Source organism: Gavia stellata, chromosome 7, assembly GCF_030936135.1.
Source record: "Gavia stellata isolate bGavSte3 chromosome 7, bGavSte3.hap2, whole genome shotgun sequence".
NCBI lineage: Eukaryota > Metazoa > Chordata > Aves > Gaviiformes > Gaviidae > Gavia > Gavia stellata.
Genome location: NC_082600.1, coordinates 7,826,859 through 7,840,565, shown reverse-complemented (window position 1 = coordinate 7,840,565; position 13,707 = coordinate 7,826,859). Strand labels below are relative to the sequence as shown.

General features: G+C 39.0%; 1 protein-coding gene across 2 annotated transcripts in view; it reads right to left on the bottom strand.

Moving 5' to 3' along the window:
* The window catches only part of MNAT1 (MNAT1 component of CDK activating kinase), a 128,399-nt gene that overhangs the window by 60,674 nt on the left and 54,018 nt on the right, over positions 1-13,707 (bottom strand). The window contains exon 6 of one of the 2 annotated variants that reach the window (XM_059819637.1): positions 8,265-8,390. The exons of the other annotated variant lie outside the window; for it this stretch is intronic. Within the exon in view, the coding sequence (XP_059675620.1) occupies positions 8,265-8,390 (126 nt within the window). The remainder of the gene's footprint in view (positions 1-8,264; positions 8,391-13,707) is intronic. 2 annotated transcript variants of the gene reach the window in all.

The window sequence follows — 13,707 nt, the reverse complement described above, 5'->3', positions numbered from 1 at the left end:
TTTGGACTCTCCTCTCAGCCACCTTCTTTTTTTCAGTCAGATCTCTCCTTATTGCTCACAGTAACACCTACTCAAGCAATAGCATATTCAGACCTATAAGACTCAGAAATAGGAAGATCTCCGGCTGATTTAAACAGCCTTTTCCTTAGATCACTTTATAACGTGTCTTTGTGCTATCATAGCTAGTGGCAGGTCTGGCTGTTGCTTAGGACGGAATTTGGGCATCCTACATGAGGTCCTAAAACCCAGTTCCTGCTGCTCTCTCCCACTGCCTGCTGCCATATGGGCAGGGGAGCAGACGACAGCCTGGCTGAACCCTTCTGGCAGCCTTCTCCTGACGAGCCTCATCCTATGCAGCATCTTTTCATGGGACCAAAAAACACGCTGCATGACACACAGATGTACTTCTGAAATATGATGGTAAAGAGTAAGGCAAGCAAGCTCTTGGGCAACTCCATAAATCAAACAGAAGATTAAAAAACCCAAACAAAAAGAATTTAAAAATTTAAAAAAAGAAAGCCTTAAAAAACCCAAACCCTAAGAACAGTTCCATTCCAAGAAGTAACAGCTGAAGGGTAGATGTGCTCCACTGCTGGCTACAGCCACTTTACTAACAAGTCCATTTGTCTTGTTGTTCACTCCTGTATAATTAACAGTGTTGGCACTATTTCATTTACTAAATTCCAGTCATTACAGCTGTGCAAACTTATGGGCCTAATTTGTATTTATACTAATATGTGTATATAAACATGCGCTGCTTTAGCCATGTAAAGGAGCCTTAAAGCAAATGAACAAATATTTATTCTAACAGAGCAGTATAGGAGAACCCAACCGTAAAACAGATTCAGGTCAAGCAGTTCTGATTATGTCTGTCCACCAAACAGCTTAATTTCGACTATAGCATCTTTCCTAAGGCACTGCAAACAGAAATCCTGCAGAGAGATACAGGGAGACATGGAACTGCATTTTCAAAATCCAGTCTCCTTTCCCAAGGCCAGCACTGCTTAAATGAGGGGAGGGGAAATGAAAAATACTATAATTTACTTTGCTTTTTTCCCCAAAAAATACGTTTCTTACCTACATTAGGAAAAAAATTCATTAAGTCAACGTAACATGCTTAATGTTTATGCACTTTGAGATAATAGCAATTACTTAGTAAAGCCAGAACCCAATTAAATGTTTTAGACTTCACTCTGTGGGCTGGAGTGCACAGGAAGCGTTCTGATGATAGATCACTTAAATAAAGTTTATCTGGCATACACTTCAAAACCAGAGTTCAAAAACTTTAAGCACAGTTATGCATGTACGTGCTTGACTCTTAACAAAATACCTTTATTTAAATAGAGGGCTAGAGATTTAGTACAACAAATATATTTACTGCTGCTAATCATTCCTGATCATGCAGGCGTATTGTGTACATAATCCTATGAGATTTAAGTGAGCATTACATGGATCACAGGACTCTAGATCACTGTTAAAATCCAGCACATTAGCCCTAACTTGAGTTGTATTATTCCACATTTTTGGTGTCCCTTAGTTCATATATTTGAATTCCATATACAGGTATTATCAGAGATGGTAGAGATCCAGCAGCCGCAATTTCTTTTCCCTTTTTGCTTTTCAGAAGTAGGTATCCTTCTCAGCAGGTCAACGCAGTGCTCGTTGTGAAAAACAAGATATTGTTATTGATGACAAAAATTCAAAGCTAAAGCAACATGCAATATACAGTGTTACTAGGAATCATGAGAAGGTGCTAGCAACTGCAGAATCCCACTAGCAGAGTTGGTGTCGCAGGGCTACATGCACCTGCTCTACAAATGTGCAACCCCTGTGAATCTCTACTCCAGGGAAGCTCCTTGGCCAGAATGCTGGTTCTCTGAGCATCTTCACCCAGAGACCTGCTGGAAAGTGCTGCAACTCCCCTCTCACCGGCACATTTGGGTTTCCTCTGCAACGGGACTCTGCTTCATGGGACTGATGCCCAGCCCAGTGTGTCTGAGCACTGAGCTGGGATACAGCCACCATGCACGCAGACACCAAGGCTGCAAGGACAATGCAGCAGCCTCGTGGTACAGATTCACCCACACTCTTGCTGGAAGCCTAGATAATGCTCAGAGCCCCTGAAAATTTTACCTTTACATGCACACTCGCCAAAACAAGTACACCTATTCCAAGAGAATCTATACACCTAAACACACTACTTCCTCTTGAAAGTAAGTGCTGTGATTTTGTTGCGATTCTAAACTACAAAGTGTTGTGAAAAGGGAAATATTCCACCCAACTGCAAAAAAAGAAATGTGCATAGTATGAGCCAAATGAAGATTAAAAACAAAACACCAGTTAAATGCAGACTGGCATACATCTCAAAGAAACCAATTACATCTGAAGTGTTTCAGCCTGAAGATAGACCAGCTGAGCTAACAGTGAAGGAAGGAAATAGGCTTGATTATTTTATTTATTTATTTTTAAACTTTAGGCAAACACTAAAAGCACTTTAAAAAAAGAAAAGCACAACACACACAACATCACACCAAAACCAACAAACAAACCAATGGAACCAGAGCAGTAAGAATTGGCAAAGCAAGGCTGGAAGGCTGAAACAGTTCCCGGTCACATAGACAGGGTGGCAAAGCGCTCTCGGGAGCTGCAGAATAGTTGTAGTCTAAACCATAGTGCAACATGCGCTTCATTTACCTCAGAGTACCTGGCACATACCTAAGCAAGTTTGAAGGAGCACAACTGATGAAAAAGGTATTTTGACAGACTTTTTTTTGCGTTTGGAACGGGATTTTGGATAATTGCTCCACAAGCTATAAAAGAAACAAACTGAAAAACAGGAGCAACCGCTGAGCAGTTGTTTGCACAGGAAGCAATATTGTAGGAAAAGGCAATAATGAAGAACAGTTAATTTGACCTGAGCTGATGAGGTCAACGTTTTAAAAGAAACAGCACCACATAACGTAAAATAAGAACATTATTTCCCATTAGAATAATGCTGCAAGTGTAACGCTGCACAAAATCTATTCCCTAACACTTGTTACGCTCAGCTTAGTAGTAATGTGCGTTCCTGAGGTGTCCTAGACATCCTGTGTCTGACACAGATCCATTCCTCTGAAATACTGATTCGACTGCTCCCTCCTGCAAGCTCCGGCTGCTTCAGACTGCACATTGCTCTCCCCTGCATTCAGCTACTGATGGCCTGAAACTACAAGAACTAGAATAAAATCCCAATAATATTTAGACACACAGGAAGTTAAACGTAACATCGCTGCTGTGATCTGGACAGCGAAGCAGAAGCTGAAGCAGATATTTCACTCTTAATTTGCTGCCATTCAGGGGTGCTGTTGACAGGAGATGGAGCCCGGCTCAGCGGAAGAGACATGAGGTTAGGAATTTAGGAGGGCTGGATCCTATTCCTCCTTCCGCCCCTGTTCTGCTGTCTAATCCTGGGCGAGTACATCCCCTCCGGGCATCTGGTTCCCCTCCCTCCCTGACACACACATCTATTTAAACTGCAAATTCAGAGGGGTAGTGACCATCTTGGTAATGACGAAGCAAGTACAACACTCTGCACTAGTATTTCTATTAATAAATATGCCCACTGCTATTAAGCGATACAACAAAAACCTTGACAGAAATTGAACAGTCGATGCATTATATTAGTTTTGAGGTATTTGGGTATAAAATGTAAAAAGGCAAACTCTCCCAAGCGGTAGCAGGCCAGAGGACACCTATGTTCTTTTCCTGTGTATTTGGGCAATCCAATTAGAGGTAATTGAGTTTTTAACTACATGAAATTACTTCAAGAATACCATCACTAGAGGCTAAGTCTCCTGGGAGCCTGCGGGAAGGACACAAAGAAACATTATAAAACTGGAATGAGCAGAAAAGGGACAGGGCATGCAGCCTGAAACATGCTGAAGAGAGCACGCAGCTGAGCCAGCCTAAGGCATTCATATGTTTTACAAACATGCAAATAGCTGGGCCACAGACTCAGAGGTTTGCCTGTTCCCAGTTTGCAACAAATTAAAGAGGAGTTAAATACATCCACACTTCCATGCGTTTTTAACTGCAATGGTAATGTAAAGCACAGATCTACAAGCGTCAAAAGGCTCCTACAGTCCTGTAAACACCAGAGACATAAAAAGAAAACTAAATTACTGTGATGAAATTAATTCCTGCTGCATTTGCAAACTGCCATTCGTGCACAACGCGTATGAGCACCTCTTTTACACGTTAAAAGTTAGCTTCACATTAAAGGCACCTCCCAACCAGAAATGGTCACTATATTCACAAAGAAACAGAAGAACGGCTATTGCCAGGCCTTAGATTTGCTTTACACACCCTGATAAGCCCTAGAAATGCTAGAAACATCATTCCTTTCTGACAACCTTTGCTCTTTTTGACAGCTACTAAAATCTGAAGTACAAGCATCGACAGAAAATAGTGTTTTTAGCCCTACTGCAACAATTAAGATTGCTACAGTTTCTTTTCTAGCTTTACACTGATTTGAGATTAGATTTAGTAACTGTTTCAAGTAACCACATATGCTGAAAGCCTATTTCTTAATATGATGAGCATGATAAGCAGAAAACTCTGAAGCACTTTCTCCCCCCACTTACAGAAGTAAATCAAACTGATTGATTAGGAAGGTATGCTTTGTGCACAGAAGATATAATTTGCTGAAATAAAATTTTAAAGTTAATGAGCAGACTGCAAAGAAAAAACGGCTTCCACTTGAACGGAGGAAAAAACCCAATTTAATAAAAGGAAAAGTGAAGGAGACCCTATCCCCATGAGCTAATTGTCTGTCTTGTGCTATAGGGGATGCTCTTGCTTAGCTTACAAGTGAAAGACAGTCCCTCCTCCCCCTGCAAGTATAGGAACTCCACAACACTAATATGACACCTTAAATGAGCCAACTTCCTTGAGCATTGCCCAGGAGACTAGAATGGGCATGCCTCTTAATTCAGAAACCGAGAAACATGTCCGATTATCAGTCAGGCTGAAGAACATCTCTGACCAAGACCATCCCAGGAAAAACACTCGTGTTCAAGCTGAAAGAAAAAAACGTGGATTGCCATAACTGGCATATTTTTATAGCCTTTGTGTAAACACAAACTCCGGATTAGCCAGCATCTCGGCTAGCTCTATCTGGATTCCCTTCTTTTGAAACAAAATTAAGGAAAACACCCACCAGAAAAGGTCAGTGACCAAACTATTAGAAAAAAATAAAAACACAGGGGAAGAACGTACACATTGATTCATTAAATGCATGCTGCTGAAATTCAAACAGTGAGCACGAAACAGACTTTTCACAGAAACTATACTTAATTTGCAGAACTGTTAAGCCAAACAGAGCATTAATTAGAACTGTATTTTTTCAGAAATTCTCAGTACTCCCCCCTAGAACTGCCCGCACCAATATAAGCAGTGTTAACCCCATGGCTTAGAGAGGAACAAAGCTAAAGCAACTATAAACAGTGCTGCCCTTGAAGGGCAGCACAACAAAAGCTCTACCTATTTCAAGTGTACAGCTATGCAAAACAAATGGACTGAGCACCTCAGGTTTTTAGAGGAACACTCAACATGGAAAATAAGCATGTCATAAGGTGAGTGCCCAGGTGGGGATTCACCTTACACTGTCACTAGAATACGCTGTCACAGATCATCAACCACACCAAATCACGTTCAATGAGCAGTATTGGTTTTTACAAAACTAACTCTGTTCTGAGCCAAACAATTTGCATTTAACTACAGTAACTTTCCACAATGCATCCAAGTCTTAATCTGTAAACATCAAAAATTCTAGAGATTTCATTGCATTCCAGAGTCAATTTTAACAGTGAGGCCAATTAACCAGTGGAACATTGTGAACTTTAGGTCTTATTTGTTCCTTCAGTTCCTATTTAGATCCTATTTGTTTAACTAAGGTTACTGGTTCTTGCTTTACTGTTGCACTGTTCAGATTTGGCATGTTCTGTGTTAAGGAGGTACTTACTGTAAATTGAGTCATATCTTAACCTTCTCAAACTAGAGGCAGAACGTACTACGAAGCATATGTTTATGCCTTTGAATGGACCTTTGTGGCTCCTCTTTGCGTTCTCTCCAATTTTTGCCTTCAAAATGCAGTCAGCAGAACTCTTCAGTCCATGAGTCTTCCCCGTACTGCATTCAGAAGGAAAAGTCCTTTCCTATTTATTGCTGTACTATTCATATACCCAAGGCCCACACACACACACACACGCTGTGGCCAAGAGTCAAATTGGTTTACTTGCTTTAGCTAAACTTCCAAATCCTCTTCACAGAGCCTGTTATTTACTCTTCTGTTTATAATTTTGCATTTAACCATATTAAAACACATTTCGTTCAAATGAGGCCAGCTTGTCAAAGCAGCCCTGTAAACTGCCAACTTGCATGTCATCCATAGAAATTCAACATCTGCTTCCAAACACTGAACTGTGTCCTCGCGGAACACCCACAGAAATATTCCCATGCTGTGGTAACCAACAACTACTTTAGAAATTACAAGTTAGCCAGTTAATTCATTTATTGTGCAGAATCTCAATATTGTTATTATTGTGTAATGTAATTTCTATGTAAGTCTAAAAATCAATGTCATGTAATAACTAAATCAAGCACCCTATAAAGAAAATATGGAAACATTCATCTTTCTCAGCAAAACCTGTAATTTTATCAGTGTAAAATCTGTTTTGCTTGATGTAATCCATTTTCCACAAATAGTAGTCACCAACTTAAAATATTCTTATCCTTAACTTTATTGATAACTGTACTTATGCTTAATTTTTTTAAGTTCTTTCTTTAATCTAGGACTAAGGTCAGTCAGGGCGAGGTTTTTTGTTTGTTTGTCTGGGACTGAACAAATTAAATTAGTCATCTACTCACACTGATAAAGTAACAATCAGTTATCTGGAGTATCCCCTATTACTCCAAACGTTAAGATTTAAATGTCATGATGCTAGAAATCTCCTCTTCCAAGTCTTTCTCTGTTCCTGGATGAAGTTTACTTAGGGCTACAGATTTGAAATGCCCACTACTGCATACTGCATTTATTACACATTTACAAACGCATAGGAAAGTACTTCCATTGTCTTCATCTTCTTCCTTTCCCCAGAAGAAAGGCCAACAGCTTTAAGAAATTCTGACAATATATTTTAACAGCAAGAAAAAGTAGGCATTCAGTTAGAAAATTTTTTAAACAGCAAAACATTTTCTGTCCACTAGCTTTTCTACACAAACAGAAAATGCTTCACAAAGCATATTAGTCTCCCCCATACTTTTAGATTTCAAAAGAAAAAGGAAGAAGATACAGTTTATGCTACAGGAAAACCAGAAAACAATCTGCACAACTTTTCAAAAGCTGACACTACTTTTGGAAAAATAAGCTGCAAATGCTTCTACATTGTGAACTCTTTGGGGCATAATGAACACAACACAGATATCCCTGACCAAATAAATTGATTAATTGATGGGAGACTAGTTTAATGCAGAGGTTTTTGCCTTACTGACTTCTTGGTTTGTTGAGGAGGGTAGGTGGTGTTAGTTATTTTCAAGACATTGTTTACCATTATCAATTCTAAAATACAAAGTCTAAAAAAAAAGTGCATAGATTTAAAACAAAACAGGAAACCAGTAAGGTGCAAAAAAGATTAGTAACTCATGCTCCCACCCCTACACCTCCCCCCAAAAAACTTTACATTTCCACACACAGGCTGATGCCTGCTCGTACCATGTTGTGATAAAGAACAGGAATGCTGACCTGATCTTTAGCTGTCACTGTAGCAGTAACACATTTGCAAAAATACTTTTTGCTTCCTTGAGTCCAATAACAATGAAAATAGCATCCTTAACCACTCAGCATCATTTTCTAAATTGTCCGCCTCATACTTATGGATTATTCCAGTGCTTAAAGTAAATCTGAAGAAAGTGGAGCCTATTCTTGAACTTCCAAAATTTCAACTTCCAGAATTGGTACACAAATAAGACAAAAATAATTAAGGACACCACAACTTTGCCAGTAAAGGGCTATAGCTTGTTTTATGACAACTATGCAATAAAAATATTTCATATATTCCAACTAGCAGAATGATGAAATTTAGATTAATTCCTAATTACTTACTTAATTGGAAGAGAAGAGTCTATTTCATATAATATGCAACTCAGGTATAAATAACCTCTAAATTTCATATGAGGAAATCCTCAGTCTTTTGAAAGGCATTAAAAAAGAAATAAGCAAGTCTTACCATTTTGATGCCAGTGGAAAACGTAACTGGTTTGACAGGTTTGGGTTTTTCCAGTTCCATTTCTAGCTGAGTAGATCTGTCCTTATGCTGAGCTAAAAGCAGTGAAGCAGGAAGACTGGAGCTCTCCTGTAAACATATGCAGAAAAAATTTGAATGCTAAACCAAAACAAGTATTAATTAATACTGCATATTTTTCAAAACTGCAAGCTGTGTTTGAAAGGCCATCACTAGCAGAGCAGCATAATGCTAAGTATCCTCTCTATGAGGAACAGTTTACAGAAAACGATCATTTTCAGTAATAAGAAAAAGCTGCAGCAACCCCATAAATCAGAGTAACCTGCAAACAACCATTTTTATAGAATCCACATTAAAGACAATATAACAGGCTCCTTATTCCAACTGGCCAATGCAACTGTATTTATTAAAATAAAAAAAATTAGAACGTAATCAGAGAAGGAATAATACCAAGTAGTATAACTTGGATCAGATGTTTATCTAAGACGCATTCTTTCTACCAATGAACTCAGACCAGTTTGAAATTGTTTCCCATTAGATTTCACCTGAGGCCGTTTGGAAATGATCCTTGCTCTGCTTTGCACAATGGCACTATTGTAAGTGCAACCAATAGCATATTTATTTTCTCCTTCACCAATGTATTTTTAGGGAAGCCAGCCAATTTAAAAAAAAAAATATATAAAAACTAATAAAATGAATAGTTAAGCAAATGAACTACTTAAACTCTCTGAACAGAACAGAATGATTATTAACATACATATATGTACTACATTTCTGAGAGAGTCAGAAAGTTAATCGGCCAAGTAATTTTCTAAGAAACTAATGTGACTACGCACACCAAAATCCTCAAGACTTCCTAGCTAGAACGACTGTAAAGTTGAGAGCAAGGCAGAAGTTCAGACAGATTCTTCCCGGATGGCTCTAGCGCAGTATTTTATTCCTAAGGCCCTCAAACATCACATTGACTTCTGTTTCACAGAACCAAGCAAATACTGAACTACAAACCATATTTGTTACTCACAAAACCAAACAAACTTTAATAAATGGGACTGTGATTTTTTTTTACTTATAACAGTTCAGGGTAAGAAGTTGAAGTTTTTAATGCCACGAGATGCCTTGCTGTTCACGGTATTCTAGACAAATCTTCTGAAGTGATCATGAAGAACAGTTACGTTGTACACCGATTTTTCATATCACTCTTCAGTCCTCTTTCCTCTCTATTTTTATTATGCTCACTTTGTCTTACGACTAGATTGCAAGTGCTAAAAGCAGAAATATCTCACATGATGAGTTCTGGTCCAGAGTCACAAATAACAACAACTAAGGCACAGGATCCTACTCATGTTTCTGTGATTAACTGGGAGGAAGGGAGGAAAGAGGTTAAAAAACTAAATTGTAACAAGAGACGTCTCATTTCTGTATAACTGGGAGAAAATTTGGACCACAAATGCACTAGTTTATAGTCTGCATCTTCAAAAAGTGTCGTATGTGTCTGTAACCACCATGCAGCAGCATGTGCTGCTAGCTGTCAGCACAGTTTAAGGACGCTGGATTCTTTTAATATGCTGGGGGAGAAGGGAAGAGTGCAAAGTGTTCTCTGGTTCATTTTACCCTCTTATATTCCTTAAACGTTCACTGCATTTCTAATACGATAACTAAAGGAAGCCAATTCTTGTACCAACTTCTCAAGAACTCGCACAATGACCGGTAACCAGATTACACAACTGTGGGAAACCCACACCGTGCCAGCAAGCCACCACATCCGTGATTGTTTGTCCTTTCTAATATGCACATAGCCCTTCTGTTAACTATTAACACACATGAAAGGTCCAAGCCTGTAAGCATTTATCCATACGAGCAATCTTCTGCATGGGAAAACAAACTGTCTAACAGCATGAACAAAGCTAGTTACATGCAAAAATTTCTGAAAGATTTGTCTCAAAAACCCTGAGGTTCTGGTAGAAGTGGGGACACTTGGTGTCTTTAAGCACCTTGCCCTTTGCTTGACTCCAAGCTATGCCACGGCCCAGGCGTCTTTGCCATGTGCTGCAATGCCATTTTGCTCATGCCTGGGAAGTATGGGCTCCTGAAGAGGAGAGTGCAAGTTCCACAACACAGAAGACATCTAAGAGCAGATCTATAATCCTCGGTATACAGGTGAGAGAATTTATACAGTAAAATAAAGGAAGTGCTTTAATATTTTACTCAGCTTCAATTATCCAAGTCTAGAAGGTTAAAAAAAACACCAAAACACACACATAACTCTTCCAATAATATGTAAAATGCATTTGAGACTACAAGCCTAAATTAAAAGTACAACACCTTGTTGTATAGTGAGAGGTTTTACAATAAAAAAGCTCACTCATGCTGAAAGTAATGTAAAATCTGCCTAATTTAGTACTGGGAAGCAAAACAGGTAACAGGTAGCAGCCTAGGCCAAGCACCTGATTGCTGTTCAAGTAGCCTACAGAGCCTCAGCTGCCTGCGATGCCTTGCTCACCTCTCCAACAAGTGACACTGGCGTTCCCCTGCCTGCTCCCAACTGAGGACAGGGTCATGGAGCCTTGGCCCCAGGGCCAGTCCTTTCTGCATGAGCCACTGCACTCCCCAGGCTGACCAGGAACCAGAGCCGGCTGCACAACATTTTAAATACCAAACATTTCTGTGCCTTTTCCCCTGCCTCTTGGAGTATCTAAATTATATGCTCTTTGAAGATGGGACAGTATTCTCATACACTTTTGTAAACAACTGAGACCTTTACTCAAAATGATAATACCATAAATAATACACAGAAGAAACATGAATCTCCTCAGTCATTAGGATTTAAGCACCAAAGAGAAAATTCTCTTCTTGGAAGAGGAAACACCTGACATCTCTACCTGCACCACACAAATAAATCTGTCTTAAATTTTCTCTTGTTACCCAGCATGGGGGGCGGGAATCGCAAAAAAAATGACCAAGACCCAGGTCAAGCAGGTTTTAGGTTCCCAATGCCAGGTGATGCATCCAAGAGACTATTCAAAACCAATGGGTGAAATGTTGACTCCCCACCTTCCTCTACACTCACAATCCCTCCGAATCAGTAGTTTTGCCACTGGTATCACTGTAGCCAGAACTTAATCCATGTTGTTTTAGCACAGTACCAGCAACCAGAGATACAAGATTATTTTTTTAATGTAATTCTTTACACTGCTACGGCTTATTCTTGCTTTTGCTGCATTTCTTAATTAAGTTTTACTTACGATCAGCTTCATTTTCAGATTTGCAGCACAGCATTAGAGGGATTTCAGAGACCATAGGAAATGTTTATTTGTTTAACAACTGCTGGTTTTCCAGAGACTTTGTAAGTCATTATACAAACACTTCAGTGCTGGTTTTATAAACCTTTAGTATTACAAAACAAGTTTTAGCTCAAATTAAGTTGACAGTGCCCCTTCATAAACACAGACACAACTTAAAATTGCCCTGTTTCCTTCCTTAGCCTTTAAAAATCACCTTTCTGTTGTTTTTAGAATATTAAGATATGTTTTAATAGCAATACATATGCAATCACAGCTAAAACTGCCTATTTTGGTCATGTTTTAAGGATTATTTTTAACCATTCTTTCCTCAAGCCATCTGGTGAGGTAGGTTTCCAGTAAAACCAACTGCTTTGTAAAAAAGAAAAAAAAACACAAACCAAAAAAACACACCAATCTCTAGTAAATTAAGAGTGTATTTTAGAACAGAATTGAAATAAGTTGGAAACCAGTTAAAAATCCCTATTCTGAGCCATTAACTCAAGTTCATAGCAGAGCTTTTATTAAATGATCCACTACTCAAACTGTTACTAATTGTGTGGACTCTAAGCATTTTTACCTTTAAAGTGAAAAGAGACTGCTGGATGCAAAGTTATAGACTTGAGGGATTTTCAAAGAACCTTTCTACTCATCTGTGCTTTTGTCTACAAAAATATGAAACACCAGCTCCTTTCAGCAAAACCAATGACAGGTTGCCAGGACTCCTTGCTCAGGAAAAGGCAGCTCTTCAGGGGAGCCCCTGAAGCTCCTAAACTGCACATCAATGCTCTCTCTTCATGTCAGTGCCTTCTGCACTGGTTCATAGAGGATTTCTATTTTTCCAGGAAAGGTAGAAAACCATCTGTATCTTGATTAAGAACTGAGAATACAAAGCCGTAATTAATGCTGTATTAATGTGAGATAAACTGAAATAAGAGAGAGATTCTGATTTAAATCTGCCAAGCATCTTTAAACCACACTGACAGCTGCACACACGTATGCATGCATACATACTTCTCCTTTTTTCTGGTTTCCTTCAAGGTTACACACAGACTGTTCTTATGGGTGTTAGAGCATGTGAATGTGTGTGCATGCATGTCTGTACTCACACATTAAAAACCTGAGATGTGAATCTTGTTTAAACAACACATTTATTGAGCTTCTCTATGCCCACACATCATCATTGCATTTCAGATGCAGAATCAGTAGTAAATTCAGCAAAAGGCAAGATTAACACAATTTGCAGAAGTAGCCTGAGTTTTTCTTCAGTTGTCTATACACCCCTCAAATGAATCCAAGCTTTGTTCACTTCAGAAGGAGCAACTCATACACAAAAAGCTTGCTGTAAGAGAATATGACACACTCAGGGCAAGAAGTCTTTTTCTTTTAGTAGTTTTTGAATACAAAGGGACCACCTATCATTTAGGTGACTCAAAAAGGGTTCACTAATGCTCAAATAACTCATGAGGTTACTGTCCCCTGTTCTCCACCATCACCCTGTGGCAGAGGTGGCTGAGCTCATGAAGTAGCTCCTGATTACCACTTTGCTTCAAACACACCGGATTATCAACCCCTATTTAGGACTGCTTAACAAGCCATAAGGGTTCACATTATGACTGAACCAACTTAGTAGCTCCTCTCTACCCCCCTCACAAATTGCATGATCAGACACACACCAAAGCAGATGCAATTGTCATCAGCTGAAGACAATACAAGCAGGCAGTTACATAGCCTCAGACACGACAGTCCCTCACCTATCACACATCAGGTTCAAGGTGGAGTAGTCACCATATCAGCTATGCTAATGCAAGCCATCATTGATCACAGTCAAAGCCTGTGGCTTTCATACTGTCAATGAAATAAATAGAAATCTCGACTTTTATACTAGCTCTTCCTCAAATATGCAGTCAAATGTCAACTAATGAGTAAACTGGTAGAGCAGCTGGACTCACTAAAGCAATTTCTGAAATATATCTCTATATGTCAATTAGCAACAAGAAAAGAGCTTTTCAATGGAAGCTCACTAGGAAAAGAAATTAAAAAAAAAAATCAAAAACAAGCAGAACCAGGAAAATAACCGCCTTCTTCAAATACCCAAAAAACCTTCTGCATTTTTCTTTGCTAGAATCTTATCCACGATTAATTTTCTG